Source organism: Botrytis byssoidea (genome assembly GCF_014898295.1).
Source record: "Botrytis byssoidea strain MUCL 94 chromosome Unknown BBYS_004, whole genome shotgun sequence".
NCBI lineage: Eukaryota > Fungi > Ascomycota > Leotiomycetes > Helotiales > Sclerotiniaceae > Botrytis > Botrytis byssoidea.
The window spans coordinates 640,095-662,508 of record NW_024065845.1 but is presented as its reverse complement, the minus strand read 5'-3'; the positions used below and the strand labels follow the sequence as shown (position 1 = coordinate 662,508).

Here is a 22,414-nt window from a genome sequence, read left to right as displayed (position 1 = left end):
TTTCTTACGCGGAACTACCTCGTGTCATTCGAAGCATTGAAACCATATCAGTGAATCCATTGAGATGATGGTTCGACTCCCGACTTCATGACTATCAAATGGGTTTAATTTTACTTGGCAGTCTTGATAGGGAGGAAGATGATATCATGCAATCTAAATCCTAGTTTAATGTTCTAGAAGAATTAGTACTTCCACAGAATGGAGTCGAACGGAATCAAAGCGTTTTATATTCTAGTTTGTTGCATGTCTGATTTTCAGCCACATGGTACCAGCCTCAAAAGCATGCCTTTCGGTACAGGGCTGTATCGGCACTTGAAGATCTTGGGTTGAATGGCGTGAGGAGCGCATAATAGTGCATATGGTGGAAAGTGGACTTGATTACCCACTTTATATTTGGAGCCCATAGGTTCATGCCGGAATCTTGATGATTCATTCAGTATTCTCTCTTGGCCTAGAACCAACCCATGACTCGATTGTGGAGGTCGTGCACATCATTTGTTCCAAAGTGCGCGAAGTGTTCTGCAGATGGAAGACTCCTCAATATGTTGTATGAGGTTGGAACATTAACACATCATAGGTTCGACACTGATACTCAGCGATTCGTTAAGATCAAGGTAATTGGTGTTAGTACTGACATGGATAGTTGAAGAACACTTGAAGTATATTTCGAATGAAAGAAGTAAAAAAGAGAAAGCTAGTAGAATAGACGGAGTGAATATTGACATTTCTGTTGGATGTTCGTCCGAGTTCGATAGGTAAGTTGAGCTAAGTACTTAAATAGACATTAACATAATAGCGGGAGAGGCTATAAGAGCTTAATTCACCACAGTTTTGGATATGGCGTGTCTACTCGAGTATTCAATAAATCTCACGGCTTATTAGGTTAATCAAAGATTGATTTTTGATCGGTCTATGGCGTGGTCTATTTAAGCTTTGGGTCTCCCCTCAACAATGCAACTTTGCTTTCCACCCATTCTATACCTGATTCATGCAATAAGTTTATCAACTTTTCTCAATCTTCACTGTGGTAAATACTTCGGCGTGTCGTCTCCAAACAATATCAATTTACTCCATACCTATTTCCTAAGCTCATCTTCTACCTCGACAAGATCTCTCTGCTTCGAAACATTCAAATCTTTCTCAAACCAGATATCACAATTTAACTTACCTACTAGGTACTTATCATGTCACCAACGTATTCACCTCCTGAGAAGGTGGGAATTATGAAACTTTCCACCGAACTCCGAAATATCATCTGGACCGAGGCTCTATCTATCAAGCAATCTCGATACATACAGTCATCTAAAAAATCAATACTTCAATCTCTGCGATTAACCTGTCGCACAATTTACAATGATCTCGAATCAGGATTTCCAACAGAATATTTGCAAACCCAAACTTTCACTTTCCGAACCCTGGAATCCTTTCTCAAATGCGCCCCTTTATATACTCGCGCGGAACAAGTCCTCCTACAATCAGTTCATATTCAATTCTGCGAGACACCGGATTCCCACCGCTACAAAGGCTCCCCTCACGTTCCGTACACGAGACAAAATTTCCTACTCGATGAGATTCTTTTACCGAAATATCATGGTGTGAATGACTGGATCTTCGATGTCTCCAACCTCTTCCACTCTCACCAAAATTTCTCATTCCGTCACATCACATGTTTTCTCCGCTATTGTCCCGCGGAAAATTTCACCTTGATCTTCAATACCTGCGATGGCTCATTCATGAACTGTGCACAACCCCGCAAAGGATTCAAACTCGCAACTACCAAAGAACGCACACTCAGCGAATTTGGAGAAGACGCGGCGAACTTGGCGTTGGCGTCGCAGCGCTGGAAAGAGGATGGTGAGGCGAGTGAGAAAATCGATCGGGATTCGACAGTCCTTATTATGCATCGTCCGACCCAGCTTCCACGCGACCTGAATCCGCACGTCCCGTATTGGAAATTCAATAAGCTGGATGATCCGAGAGATCCGTGGTTGGATGTTAAGAAACATGCACGGAATAGTATCTCGCATGCCGCGAAGTGGAAGATGGAGACGTGGAAGAGGAGGAGGGAGAGGAGGGCCGATGCGAAGGAGAAGAGGAGTGCGGAGTTGGTGATGGTGGCGAGGGAAAAGGAGGAGGTGCTAGTTTTGAGGCTTTTTGAGGGGAGTGGCTTGGATGGGATTTGGGTTTGAGGGTGCATGTTAGATGTTGGAGGTTGGAGGTTGGAAGTTGGAGATACTAGGTCGTCTGATGTTTCTTGGAGGTGGGGATGGTTTTTAGTGTTGTTTTTGGATTAGGGAAATAGGGTAGTGAAAATATTTGATTTCTTGCTAGAACATAAATATCAAGGTTTAGACTATCAGACAAGATTTCGATTTGTTCGAATATTCCCATGCTGTGATAGAATCAGAGATAGTTCTAGATAGTCGTAGGGATTATTACATCCTTCCTATTCAGCCAAACATCTCTTGCACCTACAATCACCGGAGAGCCATGACGCAAGGGCTTTGCGTCTTTCCATTTTCGATCCCGATAATACTTTAATATAACTGACACACACCTCTTCTCCCTTTTTGATCTCTCTCAGAGCGCAGTATTGAAATTTCGAGCCCGCCCGATCAAAGTCCTGGATATATGTACCCAGCATGCGCGGCTCCTCACAACTATGGTTAAACATTGCGTATAAGCCATCAACCCAGCACCCGTACTCATCTTCTGCATTATACTCTCCCGCCGAGTTGACCCTGAATATTTGCCTGCGAAGTTATATCAGTTGTTATCATTGTGCATGCTGTTCTAGGAAAGATAGACATACCACAGAGTTTTCAATACCCAGGTATCATACCATTGATTCGCGAAAATATCTATCCCAAGCATCTCCAGAATTTTAAAGGCTGGATGATGCGGATCCCTAAGGACCAGGGGTCTTGAGCAGCTCCTTCGTGATTGCTTAGATGGGCTACAAGAGCATGCTGAAGTGGATGTCTGCCCCCTTGTTTACATGTCGCTAAAAGCCGTAACCATATTATTCCAGCCATCTCGGGCCCCCATAGGTAACATTTTTTGTTTCTCGGGAGTGAATGTATGGGGAGGATATTGATGCCACATAGGGCATCGTGGTAATACTGCGTGGCGAGATTCCTGCAGTCTTTACTGCAGAAGTAGAGATGGGAACAACATACAAATCCATATTTTGGGCCAGATTCGTTCAAGAGCCCGTAACAATTGAAGCAATTTCCTGGGGATGTTTTTGATTTCGTCTTCGTTTCTCCTATTAATGAATCTATCATGCTTAAATGTTTCTTTAATTGTAAGCCACTGATTGATAAGACTGGGCTGCGCTCGATAATGATATCACCTTCATGTATATCTTGACTTGCAAACATGCCATAAGAAGCTCCATCTGAGTTTGGTACAGCTACAGTAGAAGGTCGAATTCGGAGTACCTTTGAGCACTTTTTCAGCGCTATATTGGCGGGTTTGATTGAGCTTTTGCTTCTGGTATGGAACCCTGAGGCCCATGGATATGGTTTACTCCATACTGCTCCCATCTCTGCCTTCATCCACTTGACACCATCGGATAAGGACTGTTCGTATATGAGAATTCGATTCCTTTCGTACGCAGAGGTTGCGGCTTCCTGGGAACGGAGAAATGTGATATCGTCTGGGTAATGTCTTAATGCTTCTGTGGTTATGGATTTGATGTCCGGAAGAGCTTGGAGATGGTCGAGGGAGAAGATTAATTGGGTATAGCTACAATAGTTGTTAGGTCAAAATAAAAACTATTGGTACCTAGACAAGGTAATATGAACACACGCTTGCTTCCGCTCGTGCTTCAACGAATCAAGCATCTGTACGCCCAACTTTTTCGCGGAGAAATTCACATCCCATGGATTTCCCTAATGATAATCAGGAAACTTTACTTTCGCACCGTGTTTGAGCTGTACCTTGATAAAGTCTCGATACCATACCGCCATTCCCATCTCAAGCCATACTCTCGAGCCGAGACACTTCCCATCAAACACATATGTCGTCAATACAAGCGCCTTATAAGCATCCGCTGCAGCGAGTTCCGGATATCCCAATTTCAAAAGAACTGCAGATCGATTTCTCCAGTGACATGGCGTGTAGGGAAAAAGAGCCAGGGCTCTAGTGTATTCCCTCAGACTCTTGCGACATCTCTCAATTTCCTATAATCGGTGTTAGACATTGTGAGGATTTGTAGTTTGGTTGGGCGAGGGAGCATGGATGCACTGACAGTGAGGAGCAAGGAATCAAACGGTTGCATACTTCCTCTGTCGTTGATAATGGTTGGTTGCCAAAGATTGACTTCCCAGTATCGATCCATGATGATTGCAGGTAAGTGAGGCGGTGATGTATGGAGGGCAAATCGGTGGAGGTTGAATTGTTGAGGTTGGTGGTCAAGATAAAAATGATTATTTATATGGCAATCAAAAAAGAGCTACGTAGTGCTTGTTTGGTTGAGACTCCCTAAGCGAGCTAGGTCCAATGACATACAATCTTTGCCATTTAAGTGCTCAATGTTGTTTTACACAGACTAGAAACTTATTCCATGATCAGATTTAAGAAAGAAGTATTGAAGATATCAAAGTGCGATCTATTGAAGTCGCTCAGATGCATTTTCCATCGGCTGTACCAATGTCGATTTTGGTTTCCCATCCTTCAATTCTTTCATGCAATGAAAGACAAACAAATCAACTAAACGAATTACCTCCATCCTGAAGCTTCCGTATACAAACCTCCTTTATTGATCTTTGAAGCGAAATTTGTTCTTACATCCAGGTCCTCTTTATGTGACTACACTACAGTATTACTGTGGATCCTACGTTTCTGGAAAGGAAAACATTAGGGTTGGTATGAAATACTTTGACATCTAATAAGCATATGTGGAGCGGCAGATAAGAACTACTACTATCTTTCGGGCGAAGATCAATGACCACAGAATGAGAGTACATAAACTTAGCTGCCAAAAACATTCGACAAGAGGATCTCATTGCTGTTGCTTTTGGATCTAGAATCCCGCTTGTGCTACGGCCAAGCACATGTGGAAACCATTACCCATACGCGGAAGAAGCATATATCCAGGTATGACGAAAGGAGAAATGATTAATCTAGCGGCCGGAGGAGAATTCAGTGAGATGAAGTCTTTCATCTTGTGAAGTCTCCTTGATAACATTGTGGTATTTTTGATATATTGCGGACGGCTTCAAGCCGCGTAGATACATTATAAAAACTGTGGAGCAGAGCCGTTCTTAATACTTCACATAATCTTAGTACTGCGGTATTGAAGCAGTCATGGGTGACGTGATTCGTCCCAGGATATTATCCGGATGTACTGCTGACACTTGGCAGTGGGGAGATTCTGCCTGGGTCAAAGCATTCCCCAAGACAGTAGAAGAACATGCAAACTCATAGTATTCGCGACTGACACTCAATAAATTACTCTTAATACGACATATAACATCAATGATTCGTGTTTGGATATCAATATTGCCTACGCTCATACAATCTGTAGCCGGTACTGCACAAACCCAATATCGACTTCGTTCGAGTGCTTTTGCTGTTCCTGGAAACGCTACTTATGATTATGTTGGTATGTGAGTGATTGTTGAGTACCGAAAGAACTTAAGTTAATAGATTCAGTGGTCGGAGGTGGAACAGCCGGGTTGGTCATTGCATCAAGGCTCGCAGGAATAGCATCTGTTGGCGTAATCGAAGCAGGTGGTTTTTACGAGCAAGACAATGGAAACTATAGCATCGTCCCATATGGAAGCTTGCAAATGCCTCTGGTGTACTCAACTGAAGATTATCCCAAGCAACCACTCATTGACTGGGATTTGTTCTCTGTACCACAAGTAAATGCTGGGAACCGGCGAATACACTATGCTCGAGGAAAAACGCTAGGAGGATCTTCAGCACTGAATGCGTTATCATACCATCGTGCTACTTCTGGTACGTATCAGAAATGGGCTGAACTTGCAGGAGATGAGAGTTTCACTTTTGAAAATCTTCTTCCGTATTACAAGAAGTCTTGTCATTTGACCCCACCTGATATTGTAAAAAGAAACTCGACATCTGCAACTGTAGTGTATGATACCACAGCTTTTGATAACTCTTTTGGAGGACCTCTACAAGTTTCCTGGAACAATTGGGTTGACCCCACGATAAATGCACTTGCGAAAGCTGTACAGTCTATTGGTCTTCCAGTTAGTTCAGTTGGATTCAGTAGTGGGTCTTTATCAGGTCATGGTGCTTGGGTCCCTTCGACTATTGAGCCCAAGAAAGCTGTACGATCATCTTCGCAGTCAAGTTTCTTAGAAAAGGCTATTGAGAATACGGATATCATGGTGCATGCCCACACTCAAGCTCTAAAGATCCTTTTCGCTTCCGATTCACCAAAAAGAGCAAATGCGATTCAAGTATCGACAGCAGGATTTCAATACACCATTCATGCAAATAAAGAAGTCATCGTATCCACAGGAGTTTTTCACTCGCCACAACTACTTATGGTATCTGGTAAGAGGCTACTCTTCAGGTTGGGGCGAATATGCTAATTTGGAGAAGGAATCGGACCGCGTTCTACACTCGAGGAACATAATATCCCGTTGATTTCAGAACTTCCAGGAGTAGGACAAAACCTATGGGATCAACTCTCATTCACTGTGCTCAACCAAGTAAACACACCGAGTACTGGAAGCATTGTAGCAAATCTGAACAACTCTGCCGAATTGTTGCAACAATATTACGAAGATGCTAGTGGGCCATACAGCTCGGCGGCAGGTTACCTATCCTTCGAAAGAATTCCAGAAGAATTACGAGGAAATTTTTCAAAACAGACAACATCTTCACTAACATATTTCCCACCTGACTGGCCAGAAGCAGAATATGTAGGAGCAGGTTTTGGAGGTGACAATTTCTCAACAATTGGTGTTTTTGGCGGAGTACTTACAGCTCCTCTTTCCCGAGGCAATATCACTATCAAAAGCGCTAGCGTGTTAGACCCACCAGTAATCGATCTTGGCTGGTTCAGTGACCCAGCAGATTCCGAAGTAGCAGTGGCAATATTCAAACGCATTCGACAAATATGGGACAGCGACCCAGCTAAATCTATTAAGATAGGACCTGAGATTCTTCCAGGAGTAGCGGTACAAACAGACGAAGAAATCTTGGAGTATATTCAACAGAACTCGGCTCCAATGTGGCATGCTAGTGCTACATGCGCAATGGGTAAACCTGGAGATACGAACGCGGTTGTAGATTCGAGGGGAAGGGTATCTGGAGTAAAGGGGCTAAGAGTAGTTGATGCTTCGATCTTTCCTTTTGCGCTTCCTGGACATCCTCAAGCTTCTGTCTATATGATTGCCGAGAAAATTGCAGATGACATAATAACTGGGAAATAATTTATGTCGGTTGTCGCGATATGCCAATATTCAGTTGTTCAATACTAAGCCAGCAGTGAAAGAGGTTGGTGGAGACCCATGAATGATGGCAAAAAGAGTAAAATTTCACCCCACAACTTAGATGAGATGCAACCACTCGACTGCTTAGTGAAAAGGAAGTTTCATTGTCAAAATTGCACCAGTCCAACCATATGATAGTATACATCATCAAATTCCAATAACTAAGATCCGACCATTATAGATCCCAATAAAACCACCAACTCCATCCACCACGCATACAATATATCCACGTACACCTTTAACCTAAACCTTCATCCACAAATTCAAGACACCCTTTGCATATTCCACAATCTCATCACCACCCAATTTACTCTCTCCATAAACACGATCCACGAAACTGATTGGGACTTCGGCCACCGTACATCCCATAGCCTTAGCTCTAACCATCATTTCCATCTGGAAAGTATATCCCTTACTTTCCGTACTTTCAATAACCTTCTGTAAAACCGCTTTCTTGTATAGTCTGAAACTTCCCGTCAAATCGCTAACCCCAGGTCTCAAAACGGTATCAGCGAATAAATTGGCGCCCCTGGAAACCAACTTTCTCTTCAAATCCCATCCAAATACACCTCCGTCACCGGCATATCTTGTACCAGTAACGATATCATATCCACCATTTGTAGAAAGCGTTTTTTGTTTCGCGATCATTTGGGAGATGAATTTAGGGTGGTGAGAGAAATCCGCGTCCATAATAATAACATAGTTTCCAGTTACGAATTGGAGACCGTGAACATATGCCGTTCCGAGACCAAGCTTACCGGCGCGAGCTTTGAGGAGAACATGAGGGGAGTAAGCTTTGGCAAGTTGATTGGCAACGACTTGAGTTCCGTCGGGGGAACCGTCGTCAACGATGATGAGCTCCCAATCGAGTCCTCTATGATTCAATTAGCTGCCGTCTGAAAAATCAATGCGCACAAAAGTGCGAGCCATTGGCGCAAACTTACTGCTCGGTGAATGTGCGATTAAGAAGCCATGTAATGATGGGAAGGTTGCGACGTTCATTGTAGGTAGGAAGGATTACGGAGTATTTGTCTTTGGTTGATTTTGGTGCCATCTTGGATGATTATTATTGTAGGTAAAGGAAGGTAAGTGTCGAGAATCAATCGGGACTATTCAATTAAAATTGTATGTTGTTAAAGGAGTGTGATTGTTGACTTCTCGTGGAGCTTGATGGGGTTCAGGTGCACCGTGTCCACAAAATTGGCAATCCGACATGGCTCGCTTAGTAAGCACGTCGGCCACGTCCACCAGGTCGCTATCGCGTCCGTCACCATCAAGTCGATGGATGGAAGTTGGATACATCAATTGTATATATCCCAAGCATTTTAAAATCCTTCGGCTTGCAACCCTATAGTTAAACCTTATTTTCCATTTGGGATCAACAAGAATAAGGCACCGATTTTGAAAAATTGCGACTTTTCCTGGTTCCGTTTCAGCAAAGTCGGAACCGACGACTTTCCCTCAAGACCGTCTCAAGAGAGTCACTCATATTAGCTGGATCTAGATGTTCCTAGTCTTTGGAGCTTATAGAATCTCAAATGACGAAAATCAGGCTAGTATTTAGCAAGCGCCACGAAGTCATCACGCTGAGTGTAATCGTTGAAGTCACGAGTACAACTTGCTCTCGCGTTGCAAAGCAAAGCCTTGAAAATTGCATCTTGGTCGTGTGCATTTATCCTTCATAAGATCCTGTTACCCTTGACTATCTACGATGTTTCATATTGTGAAAATACTGAAGTAAGGCTTAACATGCTAATTATGCATCATATCCGCGAAATATTGTTCATTTTTCAGTGTAGCTCATTGAAGGTCTAGGACAGGCAATATCGAGGCTCTTTGATTCGCATGGCCCAGTAGTTTTTGGCTAAAGACACTTGGTGAGCGAGCCAACTACCAATTCGTGTAACATAATTGAGCGGATAGCGTGGCCAAATCGTAGAAGTGTCTCGATAAAATGGACGTTAAGCGCTTCTCTGTGTGATCGAACACGATCCGCTTCCCAAACACCATATATCCGAAATCCGCACCGACACCTGCATCTACGAAGATCTCCTGATTTCCTCCTCGAAAAATTCATGGTGAGTAACTGTTCCTTTCGCTGGTTGAGCTTGTTCATTTAACTCCTCATGATGTTGATGACCGTGGCCATGTTCATGACTTTTTCTATGAACTCGAAGAACGATATCGTTCTCTGTCTCCTCCTCAGATATGATTTCGTACGCCTATTTTCTGGCTCGATGGTAGGATTCATTCAACAGTCTGAGTTATGCTACTGGCAGTCGAATTTTCACCCAAAAGCCACAAGATTAGCTAACGCATATGTAGATTATTAGAAACTCGTTTGCGATAGCCTGGAACTACTGCTAGACTAGTCGATAGTTAAAATTTAATCGGCAGAGTCGAAATTGAACTCCTGGAAGGAAAGATAAGGTAATCGACTTACCATTGAGAAGGTCTTTGCGAAACTGTGACTTGAGGTCATAGGGTAATAGTAATAGTATCATTTGGTAGTGATTTGGCGTTGGATAGGCTATCAATAGTTTTGTTGTATGATTTGTACACAGTCTTTTTAGCAGAATCTTACTATGTCAAATAAAGGAGATAATTTAGGGACTAATGTATGGTTCATTTCTACAGCCGCCGCTTCGAATTAAGCTCTAACATAGAATATATAGCTGATCACAAGGAAAAATACGTAGGCTAATTTATGGACTGCTGCCGATGTGCGCGATTTTATTTGAAATTCACATACCTATTAAGGGAAGCATCGAACCCGAAAACCATGGGAGTTAGTAGGAAAATCGTTGAAACATTCGAAAAACGATGACCCATTTTTAAAAGGTATGTTTCGCCCAAATACAAGCAAAGTGAAAATATTCCGGAGCGAAACAAGATGTGATCTCTAATAAATACACCTACATATTCCTCCCTCCTGTGACCATAATGACCTGTCCCGTCACATACCCAAACAACGGACTCGCGACCGCCAAGATACTCCTCGCCGCTTCCCCCGCCGTACCTGCCCTCCTCAACGGAATATCTAAATTCGCATCTTTCCCTTGACTGCCCTGACCCTTCGGTATCCCCAGTGCAATTTTCTCTCCATCCGGTGTCGTTACATAAGCTCCCTCTTCCTTCGCAGCCGTCAATCTCGTCAATATATGTCCAAACGCTATACTATTACATCTGACCCCGAATTTAGGACCCCATTCCTTTGCAATCACTTTCGTAAGACCATTAATTCCCGATTTTGCAACTCCATAATTGGCCTGTCCAGCATTGCCATGAACACCGGATGTAGAGGATATATTTACTATACATCTCGGTTCACCATCTGTGACGCGAAAATAGGGCGCGGCTTCGCGAATAAGTTTAAAAGGGGCGGTGTTGTGAAGAGCCAAGATGTTTTCCCATTGTTTGTCGGTCATTTTGTGGATTACGCCATCCCATGTATATCCCGCATTATTTACTATTATATGAATTTTTCCGTTTCCAAATTCTGCAGCTTTCTTCACAAGTACTTTGAGATATTCGGCATCGAGCATGTCGCCTGGAACTGCGATTGAGCGGCCGCTTTCTGCGGAATTGATTTCGTCGGCGACGGATTTTGCTTTGGCTGAGAGGGACATTGGGTCAGTATTAGGGTCATTGATATAAATAGCGAATTGAAAAGTACCGACCTCCATCGATATCAGATATAATCACTTTGGCTCCTTCATTCGCGAAAAGTTTTGCGGTTTCCGCACCAATACCTTGGCCAGAACCGGTAATTATAGCTACTTGACCAGCAAGTAATCCCTTGGGATAATTGAGATGCCCAGCAATTTGAGCAATACGAGACGTCATTGTATAGTACTCTGATCGATAGGAAATTGGAGTCAGAGGTAGTAAGAACGGTGGCATTTGTTTGTATTTGTGAGGTTTCCTAGTGTATGGATTAAGGCGGGGAACGATAGCTTCCCCGGATTTTTGATTGCCGGACCGAGGCATGCTTTAAGTTTCTATTTTTGGATATTGAGCTATTTTGTCTTCACAACTGTTCGAAATACCCGTCTTCAATTCCAATTACTTGAGCATAATATCTTGCGTTGTGTAATTCTCTAGTCCTATTCTACATAAGTATTTGCGTCTATCAATGTAGCTAATTTCTTGACCATCTGAAGTGCCACGCTAAAGAATCTTCTGTCTATACCGAAGCCCCTATTCTCATCCTTTGTCGCGTCTAAATCACTACCACGCATTCAACTTGGAGCTCAACGCCCCATCGACAGGCGGACGAAATATTCCAAAACATCCATAAAGATAGATCTCGCAACTAACGTTCGAGATTCAACATTTCAGTCCAAGACCGTTGTGATAATAATCGAAACCTATAGTCAAGCCGTACAAATGTGAAGCAGCTGCCGCAAGGACGAGCATATGAAATATTTGATGAGAGCTTCCCCAAATATCGTAAGAACCTGGTGAGGTCCGTTCAGGCCATCGAGCCTAGTTGCTATCAGAAAACCATTCCCTCAAACACCTCTGGAATGCTTACCGCGTATAATGAAGCACCAAGAATGTAAAAGAATCCTTCTAGTAGTAACCATGTCAAGCCCGCTCGTTCACGCATTGCATGGAATCCATAAAGTTGTATCCCATTCAGTATAGGAATGACGGCTCCGCAAAGCGCCAGAGCCACAAAGATACCTGCTCGATAAGGTCTCCAAGCAGGAGTTCTGAATCTTTCAAGCATGACTACAACTGCACAAATACCTCCAAGGACACCCGTCTGAATGTATCATGAGCCAAGTGAAAATTGAACGCATTCTGTAGAAACGACTTACAATTGTGGAGTAAAATTCGAATAGATGTGGATGACAATACAAACCATAATAGATCCCAGGGATAACACTTCCAGTGATGAGAGAAACGATCCCCAAATAATCTAACTTATTGCCAAACTTAGCAACAGTGGGAGAATGATTAGAGATAGTATGATAAGTCCCCGACATCCCAAGGCATAATGCAGCTCCTGCAAAAAAGCAACTAAATGCTAGAACATCAGCGATTTCAGCGGATGCATATCTAGGCTTAATGATTGCATATAAGAGAAATCCCGAAAGTGTGAATACTACGGCTCCAATCAAGTGCGAATAGATATTGACTGATTCGTTGTGAACGTAACCCAGGGATGCAAAGGACTTTTGGAAAGATGATGTTGCAGGTCGATAACCAGATCTGATGTAATGATTGTCTTGTTGCCACGAGGGAAGATCATCCCAAAGTACTGTAAGAGAATTTTCAGCTCTCCTTTCAATATTTTTGGCTGTTTCGAAAAGAAGTTCTGTGGTCGATGTCGTCGATGGTCTTCGTTGACGAGTCGACATCTTAATACCAGTGAGTGAGCTTGTGCTTACGATTGATTACCTTGAAATGAAATGAAGTCAATCGCTACAAGTAAAATCACAACTGAAGAAGTAAACGACTGATTTGGCATAATAAATCCATCATTTTTATGGATAAAGCTGGGATGATTATCACCCAGGTACTGAAATTCTTATCAGATTCATCAAAAATAATGTTGGGAGTTCCTTCTTAAAGCAGCAATTGATGACGAGGGGTATTGAAGCTAAGCTTGAGAGTGTTCATTTTCACTCATGCAAACGAAATAGAGACATCACATCAAACAAGCATCATTGTCGATATTTGTTCTCTTTCTCGATGTCGACCAAAGGTGGACGTAACTCATCATGGAGTCGGTTAAAGCCCGTCAAGCAGGATATTTTCGAGGAGATGGGCTTAAGATCCAAGGGAGATAATCAGTACGTCCTTGGACCCAATCTTATCTTCCGCCTTTATTTACTTACCGCCCCGCCAGGCTCCTTGACTATAAAACCCAGGAACGTTTCTATAACAAGATAGTCGAACGATACTTGATATTCGCAGCCGATGCTCGCAGAGGAGACGAATTGAACCGGAAGCTTGCACGTCTGAATATTGCACAAGATAATGCGAATCGCGATGCTGCTCCAACAACACAAACAGTGCCAAACCCCGCAGACCTTACCAATGGCAAGCCCGATGCAAACGAACTCGACGCTATAACAATGGGAATGAGAAAACTCCGAGAAGGAATCGTGGCATCGAAAAGAATAGATGATTTCTCCATCCAAGCATATATATTTTGCATACGCTTGTCAATTTTGCTGAAACATTGGGAATCGTATCATCCAGCGATGCGCCATTTACTTCAAGTAATGCACCCAAAATATCCACTATCAAGCACCGAACTCCAAGAATTTGCAGCATACCAAGTTCTGGATTTTGCTTGTAGGCAATCGGATCTGGCAAAGGCATACTCCATCAGACTCGCACTCGGGTTGCGAGACCCTAAAGTCGACGAAGTTTTGAAAGCGATTGCTCACGATAATTACTTTCTATTCTGGAAGGTAAAGAGAGAGGTTGATGGCTATAAGGCAAAGATCATGGAATTCGCGGGGGAGGAAATGAAGCTACATGCTTTAAAATCGATTGGGAAAACGTACCTCAGCATCGAATTAGATTCCCTGGAGCAACTTACCGATTCTAGTTGGGGCGTCTTGACCGAGGCGTATAGCGTGGGATGGCAATTAGAAGGGACAAAGGTTGTAATTCGAAAACCAAAGCCACGCTGAAGGTATAAATATGCATCTGCGATGTCATTACTATTATTCTATTTCAGGAATATACGAGGTTATATGTTATAGGTATGCGGATTTGCAATGAACGTAGTCGATGGGCTAATCTCTGACAATTCACATCAGGTCATGAGTTGACCTTATTCACTATCATGACTATTGATAATTTATAATCATTATCAGCATGAGCTGGAGATTCAAGAACGTCCGCGCGAAGTCGTAAGAGAGGTCATGTTGGATTTGTACACTCCCATTACCTTTTTCTGGTCGCAACACAAGATTCTAGTCGGTACGACATGAACGTCATTTGACGCGACAACAGGATACAGGTGTTCACGCTGATCATCCTTTGATCGTAGGCCACGAACCCATGATTCTGGTAAGACGTGAATATCAAATATTTCACCGTTTCTATTTCATAAGGTTATAAAAAGGAAACTTTTCGATGATGTCATCCGAAAGATGGAGGAAGTTGATATGAAGTATGACATCGGACTTGAGAGATTGATAAATACTTGCGAAAGGTATATCATTACTAGAAAATGAAATTTTAATATCAAATCTACGAATGAAAACCCTTTAAATGATAGGACGAACTCGTCGTTGAATGAGGACAATTTGATCTCATCCCATCGGTAGTCGTTTAGCTGTCCTATTCCGACACTGTAGCTAAACAGGATCGTATGCTAACTTTGACATCTAATCCACTCTAACTGGCTCAATAGATACTACATCTAAATCACCCTTGCTGAAGGGTTTGATCTCTAATATATAATATCTAATTGGTGGTTGTGCAAATTAGCCACACTCGTCCAAAGGGTTATGCTTCAAGTCCGAGTATCCGAAAGTTGCCCATCCTTTGGCGGGGTCTCCGCCGATCAATCAATTTTCTTTTTGTAAAACTGCACATCCTTCGGCAAACACGGGTGTCATGAAGAGGCAAATGATCAGCACACGCAACGCACAATGAAGGAGGGGAGGAAATAAAGGGAAGTTGTGATCAACAACTCGAAATTTCGAATTGATTGAACCTAGATTTATACTTTCAAATTCCAAATATTTTGAATGTGACTTCATTAGCTTCAAACGAGCTACAGCCCGTGGGCCACGGGCTATCCCGTACATTCGTTAAAAGCGCCTAAAACAAACAACTGACCACCTGCACTGGAAGAATGAAAGCTTCCATATGACCTAAAGCATGGAATTTCGACATTCTTGGTGGTGGGCATGGCATTTGTTGCATATCGACAAGAACTGCTATTTGAACTAGAAACCCAGCTTTCTATCAAGAACAACAACATTTGATTGGTGTTAACCCGACGGTAGAGGAACGTGCAGTACCAAGCCACTTTTAAACGAATCCGAAAGAAGGGATCAGACGCCTCATGTACAAAATAAGCAAGAGCTAGCGAAAGATCTAGACTCGTCTAAATCATGAAATTCGTATTCCCCATTCGTCCAAGAAATCAGGCCACATTGGCAGATCATTGGAACCACGCCTTTAATTGAAAACTCCCATTTCGGACAAGTTTCAAGCCAGGCGAGCAAGAAAATTCTATTGTTGCATATCTCATGAAGTGATCAGCTATCATTCATTTCCTATTTGGATTGTAAAACTCTGGGGTGCAATATCTATAGGCTTGGGATGGGGATCGGCAGTGGAAAGACTGTAGTCCAGAGAGAAGAAAGTGTCACAAACTGGACATTGTTGCATATCTTACGGAAAGATCAACGATATTCACTCCTCTTTCTGGTTTGTATTACCTTTTGGTATAAAGGGTCTTTAGTAATCTAGAGCGATGCGTTCTCTTTTGTTGCATATCTGAATTATACGATCGTCTATCGTGAATTCCCTTTTAAGGAGAAAATTCTTACAATCTCGCGACAGCCAGCTCCGAGATTGAAACGCTGGAATGTTTGTTGCACATCTTACATTGATCGCCACTGCAATTTTTCCAATCACTACTGTGAAGTATGAAGAAAGTCTTTCTCAGATTTTTGTTGCAAGTCTGAAAAATCTTGATCATCTTCGAAAATGGCCGGATTGGGTCAGTGTCCGAAATGAGTTTCCACACCACATCATGTTGTTGCCGACCTGATGGCTTGATGTTCCTCATTCCTCTCCTCATTTAGATCTCCTCCGAAGCAGAAACATACTACACAACTTTTTGTTGCACATCTGAAATCTTAGGATCGTCTTTCAATCTCCCAATCTAGATACACTCGGAGATTCATCGTTTGGAACGGAGGCATATTTTTGTTGCAATCTTACAACCTTTTTTTGGTCAAAGCCAACCAGGATTTGATTCCGACGATTTCGATACTAGATTTCCCGCATATTGAGTACGAGTCCTTTGTTGCACATCTAAAAAATCATGATCGTCTCCGTGTCGCCCAATGCAGACAAATTGCATACCTCAGCTTGTAACTTTTTCCTTTGTTGCAAATCTCATCGCTTGATTTTCCCGGAAACTTTCTCTTTCTGCTACAGCTCGCCTACACAAGTACGAAACCGTCGAGCTCTTGACATGAAATACGCCTTGGCTGTACATCCAACCTAATCATTTGCTTTCCTGTTTTGCACAGCTCGCTTAGAGCCATCAAATCATTGCTGCTTAAATCTCCACCCTTTGGAGTTTGTTGCACGTCTAATCGCTTGATCTTCTCTATTCAATCCAATTTCGGGACGGGTCGCCTGTGCTCGGCTGCGAGCGAAGTTTGTTGCAGATCCTCTGAAATTGATCGGCTGTGGAGATTACCCATTTGGATCACGGGCCTTCCGTGTTCCCATTCTGAGGGGGCCTAGGCCCGATATTTGAGGTAACATTGCCAGTTTGTTGCGTCTCTGAAAATCAATCATTTCCTATTCGAGTGTATGCGAGATTGATGAATGATGTTGAGGCTGTTTTTTGTTGTTGTCTTGTTGTCTTGTTGCATGTCTGGATTTTGATCATTACTTGTTTGGGAATCACAATAATTTGGGTGGCTGAGACCTTGGTACCCCTCAACCCTGACTGTGCATCGATACGCATAGAGACTCTCTCCTTCTTTCATTATATGGATGGGTTTTAATTATAGCGAAATGATACATTATACATGCTCATAAGGAAGAGAAAGCCCTCGAAGTAGTAAAGGCGTCTACCACCGAAGCATAGAGCGTCCACGAACGTATCTAGCTTTGCAGGAACAGTTTGTAACGAAGTGTTGCACGAGTATTTTATCCAATTCCATCATCTAAAGTGGGATTCGAAATAGATCTTCTAATTCCGGCCTATCTTCGGTTATCCCTCACATAGATGAGCAGCCTGTAGCGTGTTACTACTTATGGCTACCTGTTTACACCATGTTTTCAGAGTTGTCAGAGTTGAAATAGGACTGATTGTGGTCTCCTTTAATGATCTTATATATTTTTGGGCAGGCTCACAGAGCTTTACTTCTACTGGTATTGGTGGTAGTCTAGATCAATGGTATCTTTTTTTCAGGCATCTATTCAAAATGTCACAAATGAGTATTGCGATCTCGATAAAGCATTCAATCTAGCAGTGCAAACGAGAGAGTGTATCTCTCTTCCATTTCTAAAAACAACTAAGATCAGGAAGTTAGTCTCACCTGCCAATCGTATTACTCGCACATAAGATCTTGGGGTTAGAGGCAGGGGAATTTTATCTTGGGTTCGAAGCCATTTCGTGAGAGGGGTTACGAAAGGCTCCCGGATATAGTCACCTCGAGTAGTGTAGCCCAAGAGGAGCTCTTGAATGAGCTAATTATATGCTTAATTGTTTTGTTCACCTGGAGGTTGTTACCAAGAGTGAAAGAGGCGAAAGGGAAAAGGAGTGAGGGAAGTTTTGTTGAACAGAGGCGAGATGTTTTTCTTGATATAGTAGTCAGAACATGGTTTCAATACGCCAGAGAGACACTCTCCTAGTACAGCACGACATACACGAGAGCGGGATGAATATGGACAAAGAAAATAATTTTGAGGGCGAAACTGTTACCTATCAGACAATATAGGGGCTTCCTGAACTGCTGGACTCTGGTTCCACTAAATTAACGATAGATGTGATAAGCAAAATATGGATATATTGTGGTCGAGTTTTACAAATCCTACCAGGTAGAAGAGATTTTCCAATCTATTGCGTCTTATTGGCCAATGCCCTAACAGACAGGGACGGAAATTCTAAGTCGAAATCTATTAAGCTCGAGTACACGGCTTTACCTTACCATTGGGGAGATGACGATGCGGTGTATAAAATTTATGTATACAGCAACGAGGAATTTGGGGAAGATTGGGACGCTGTATGGCCTTTAAGCACGAGCTTTATTCAAAATGATCTTAGAGAAGCTCTCTTGCGACTAAGATCGGAGCAAGATGAGGTGCATCTATGGTGTGATGCTATATGCATAAACGAAGTCAATAATAAGGAAAAGGCCACGCAGGTTGCGAGAATGCACGAAGTCTACACATGTGCTAAGAGCGTTTGTGTTTGGTGGGAACAAATAATGAGCAGGGCGCGACTGATGGTCCGAAGCTTACATTCAATTTATTGAGAAGCATTCTAGATCTCGGGATACTGGATTGGTTAACAGGAAAGAGAACTGAGAAAATTGGATGCTTATTGTCAATCTCATGAAGGCTGATTGGTTTAAAAGGAGATGGGTAATACAGAACTTGCTCTCGGAAAGAATGCGTCGATTCGGTATGCAGATCAAGAGATGAAATGGACGGCATTTGTTGATGCAATTGCATTGTTCATGATGAAATTGGCCAGAATGAAGCAGATTCCTAACAAATCTATGAGCACTAACTTTCAAACTTGAGGAAGCCAGCGGGATATCTCGGTGCTCTTGACGCTCATGCTTTTGGTGCTAACACACTGGTTACTTATACATCTCTCTTATCCTGCAGCTCTTAATCCGTGCTACTAGGATGGTTCTCCCAGTCAATGATAAACAACAGGTTAGGATTGTCAAAGTTCATGGAAAACAATTAGGCAGCACTTCCCCTCCAGACTACAAATTGCTCACTGGTATTATGATTATGAATTTCTGAATGCTGGCGTTACCTTGGTTTCTGTGGCTTAGGGAATGAACATTTTTACCAGCTGCAAATTCTTATGCAATTGCAAAACTGACGGACATTGACCCTTAACAGCAACACTATGCCATGAGCATCGATTGTTTCTGGATAACAAAGACTATACAAGAGCACAATGAAGCTGATCCGTAAAGACTTTGGACGAAGGCCATAGATCTTCCTTTGTGGCTTTGTTCGACTTCTTGAATATCTGCTGCATTCTAGGTTAGTTTTTCTGTCATCTTGCTAGATTTAATCAAAGTTCCGACATAAAATCGAAATCCGAACGTGGTTTCCTCGAAATTTCGACCTGCACATTAGATATTTCGCAGTGAATAAATTCAAAACAAACATTGTGTGTTCCATTTTCACCATTTTGTGCGCCGAATTTACGATTATTTCAAAGACTATTTAGAGACTCGCTCTGGTCTTTTCAACCATCACATATATGCTACAGAGAACAAACTATCGGACAAAATGCAAGCGCCACACCCTAAGAATAAGTTCGATTATACCGAAAAGATCTTGGAGATAATCAGAGGCCAAGATATTACTGATGAATCAGTTGTACAAAAAATACGGGACATTTTTGTTCAGATAGACACTGATGTAGATGCTGAGGGAACCAACCTTGTAGCTGAATTTGAAAAAACAATAGAGGAAGAAAAGAGGGCGGAGGCTATAGCAGAAGCAGAAATGAAGGCAGAAAGTGCTGAAGCTAAGGAAAGACGAGAGGCAAGAGCGGAGAGAAGATTAACTCATGAAGATACCGAGGCTGCCGTGGAAATTCTACGTGCTATACATCAAACAACTGCACCTCTTCGTCATAATAAATGGCGGAAGCCAAACGCAGGGTTCACAAACAAAAATATCAGAATCATAGGCAAGATCGGTGAGGGCGGTTTTGGAGCAGTATACCTTATTGAGAATATTGAGACTAAGGTTCAGTATGCAATGAAGACTCAGTAAGCATGATGCAATCACTGACCCCTTTGGTCTTATTCTCCTTTTACTCTTCGATTCCAAATAGCACATTTATATTTCGTCTTCTACACCCCTTCTAATGCCATTACCTCTAAACACGAACACCTCATTTTCCCTCCAAAGCCTAGTGTTCACAATCATTACTGACTCTCAAATTCTGCAGACTTATTAGAGAAAATGACGATGAGCCAATGATGACACCCCCAGCGTGGAGGGGAGCCAAAACTCCTCCCGTCACACCTTCTTCCGAGGCTTCGAAGAAATCCGCGAAAGCAATGAAAGAACGACATCTAATGACTAAACGGTTCAATGAAACTAAATGTTATTTGCAGTACATACGTTCTAGTCATCCTTCTATCTGCAACTTGGAAGCTTTTTTCGACTTAGAACAGCCAGAAGATAACGGCCACTGCCATATCTTTGAGTATTGTGATTGGGGAAATCTGGAAAATATTGTGACGCAGTACTATGATAGACCACGTTGGGGCACAGGAGAGCCCGAAGGTTCTATATGGGCTCACAAACCAGAAAATATGCCAAGATTATACAAGCATGCAGCAATACCAGAAGCGTTCATTTGGCATGTCTATATGCAGACAATGGAAGCTCTTAGTTTCCTTCATGGTGACCATGAATTCAATAAGAAACAAGAATTCCACTCACGCAATCAAGTCATTTGCCTTGATATCAAGTTGGACAACATATTTTTGAAGAAATCTGGGAAACTAAACACATATCCAATTGTAAAAATAGGGGATTTCGGAGAAGCCACCTATGTGCCATATGGAGAGCAACGCTGGCATGACACAGGAACCACGGTCTGCAAGGCGCCTGAGGAACCTTATTTAAGTGCCAAATATGACGTTTGGTGTGTCGGGATGTCATTGTACATTTTGTCACACTCAGGTAGACGACCAAAGAGACCTGAAGTAGACGGAAAGGCAGATATAAAGGAGAAGCCGAATTGGGGGTTATGCGATCCACATCTTTCCAAAGTTTTGGCTAACGAGCTTGAAAAGCCAAGAGAAATGGACGTAGAAAAGAGATGGACTGCAGCTCAAATCTTAGACCATATAAGACCAATAGCTGAAGAAACGATACGTTTGACGTATAGACGTTTGCAGAATTGGGCACGACCGGAGTTACAGGTAACATTTGAGGAAGGTATCATTGAACGAGTTGAAGGGGGAGAAGCCCTCAGTGAGATTTCAGAGAGCGATAATAATGATGTTGATGATAGTGATGATAGCGATGATCATGATGATAGTGGTGATGATGATGGCGGCGACGAGATAGTCAATGCACCTCCTGGAGGAGAAGAAGTGGAAATTCGACCCCCGCACCCACCTGGTACTCCAGACTCCGGAGAAAAGAAAACCAAAGAGCAATTAGCCAGAGAGGAGGAGGCTAGAAAGCAGGAGGCTAGAAAGCAGGAAGCCGCAAAGCAGCAAGCCATGGTGCAGAAAGCATTAGAGCAGTTAGCTAGAGTTCAGCGAGCCATAGAGCAGCAAGCCAAAGAGCACTTAACCAAAGAACAATTAGCCCAGAAGCACTTAGCCATAGGGCGGATAAGCAAAGGCCAGTTTGTCAGAGAGCAGGAAGCCAGAGAACAGGAAGCTACAGAGCAGCGAGCCAGGTTACAGCAAGCGATAGCGCAGGAAGCTAGAGTGCAGCAAGCCGCAATGGAATTAGCCAAAAAGCAGCAGGCTGAGGAGCAACAGGCCAAGGAGCGTTTGAGAAGACAACAGGAAGATGAGTTGAAAAGACGAGAAGAGGAGTTGAAAAGACAACGAGAAGAGGGTCAAGTAGAAGAAAGTCCATCATATGCGCCGCCCCAGAAAAGGCGATTGATTAGATACAGAAAACTCCGAGCTTACCGGGTATGATGCATGCTTGAAATTGATCTTTGGTGAGCTCACTCAAGTCGATATATCTTATGATAGCACTAGCTAATTTACATCGCTGTAGGATCAGCCAATGGTTTTTGAACCAGTCCAACTACAAACGTCGAAACCTGACATATCTTTCAATAATGAGATTTTGAGAATGAAGATCTTTCTGTTCTAAAAACTGTCCCATAATATAGCAAGGTGCTGTCGCTGCTAGTAGTCGAATTGGAGTCTAGAGCTCGACTACTTCATGCTTGCCTAGCGTTAATGCAAGGAAAATATCTGATAGTTTTACAATTTGATCTAATCATATCTTATCAATCAAAGGAT

At 42.6% G+C, this 22,414-nt stretch overlaps 8 protein-coding genes across 8 annotated transcripts; 4 read left to right on the top strand and 4 right to left on the bottom strand.

Annotated features, from left to right (window-relative positions):
- Positions 1 to 1,184: 1,184 nt before the first annotated feature.
- EAE97_002307 (uncharacterized protein) lies at positions 1,185 to 2,189 on the top strand (the record flags this gene model as incomplete). Its single annotated transcript, XM_038872818.1, has 1 exon — positions 1,185 to 2,189. The coding sequence occupies one exon, from the start codon at positions 1,185 to 1,187 to the stop codon at positions 2,187 to 2,189; it is 1,005 nt and encodes a 334-aa protein (XP_038736024.1).
- Positions 2,190 to 2,446: 257 nt separating this feature from the next.
- Positions 2,447 to 4,345, bottom strand: EAE97_002306 (uncharacterized protein; the record flags this gene model as incomplete). The annotated part of the gene is made up of 6 exons (XM_038872817.1): positions 2,447 to 2,753; positions 2,813 to 2,946; positions 3,180 to 3,750; positions 3,814 to 3,896; positions 3,945 to 4,187; positions 4,256 to 4,345. 6 exons carry the CDS (start codon positions 4,343 to 4,345, stop codon positions 2,447 to 2,449), a joined length of 1,428 nt encoding a protein of 475 aa, XP_038736023.1.
- Positions 4,346 to 5,484: 1,139 nt separating this feature from the next.
- On the top strand, positions 5,485 to 7,418 carry EAE97_002305 (uncharacterized protein; the record flags this gene model as incomplete). The annotated part of the gene is made up of 3 exons (XM_038872816.1): positions 5,485 to 5,611; positions 5,662 to 6,534; positions 6,583 to 7,418. The coding sequence occupies 3 exons, from the start codon at positions 5,485 to 5,487 to the stop codon at positions 7,416 to 7,418; spliced, it is 1,836 nt and encodes a 611-aa protein (XP_038736022.1).
- Positions 7,419 to 7,721: 303 nt separating this feature from the next.
- Positions 7,722 to 8,532, bottom strand: EAE97_002304 (uncharacterized protein; the record flags this gene model as incomplete). Its single annotated transcript, XM_038872815.1, has 2 exons — positions 7,722 to 8,352; positions 8,423 to 8,532. The coding sequence occupies 2 exons, from the start codon at positions 8,530 to 8,532 to the stop codon at positions 7,722 to 7,724; spliced, it is 741 nt and encodes a 246-aa protein (XP_038736021.1).
- A 1,861-nt stretch (positions 8,533 to 10,393) lies between these two features.
- EAE97_002303 (uncharacterized protein) lies at positions 10,394 to 11,324 on the bottom strand (the record flags this gene model as incomplete). Its single annotated transcript, XM_038872814.1, has 2 exons — positions 10,394 to 11,094; positions 11,159 to 11,324. The coding sequence occupies 2 exons, from the start codon at positions 11,322 to 11,324 to the stop codon at positions 10,394 to 10,396; spliced, it is 867 nt and encodes a 288-aa protein (XP_038736020.1).
- Positions 11,325 to 11,807: 483 nt separating this feature from the next.
- EAE97_002302 (uncharacterized protein) lies at positions 11,808 to 12,847 on the bottom strand (the record flags this gene model as incomplete). Its single annotated transcript, XM_038872813.1, has 3 exons — positions 11,808 to 11,966; positions 12,016 to 12,249; positions 12,305 to 12,847. 3 exons carry the CDS (start codon positions 12,845 to 12,847, stop codon positions 11,808 to 11,810), a joined length of 936 nt encoding a protein of 311 aa, XP_038736019.1.
- A 334-nt stretch (positions 12,848 to 13,181) lies between these two features.
- EAE97_002301 (uncharacterized protein) lies at positions 13,182 to 14,723 on the top strand (the record flags this gene model as incomplete). The annotated part of the gene is made up of 3 exons (XM_038872812.1): positions 13,182 to 13,282; positions 13,339 to 14,206; positions 14,264 to 14,723. The coding sequence occupies 2 exons, from the start codon at positions 13,182 to 13,184 to the stop codon at positions 14,132 to 14,134; spliced, it is 897 nt and encodes a 298-aa protein (XP_038736018.1). The 3' UTR covers positions 14,135 to 14,206; positions 14,264 to 14,723.
- A 4,965-nt stretch (positions 14,724 to 19,688) lies between these two features.
- Positions 19,689 to 22,081, top strand: EAE97_002300 (uncharacterized protein; the record flags this gene model as incomplete). The annotated part of the gene is made up of 2 exons (XM_038872811.1): positions 19,689 to 20,176; positions 20,359 to 22,081. The coding sequence occupies 2 exons, from the start codon at positions 19,689 to 19,691 to the stop codon at positions 22,079 to 22,081; spliced, it is 2,211 nt and encodes a 736-aa protein (XP_038736017.1).
- Positions 22,082 to 22,414: the final 333 nt, after the last annotated feature.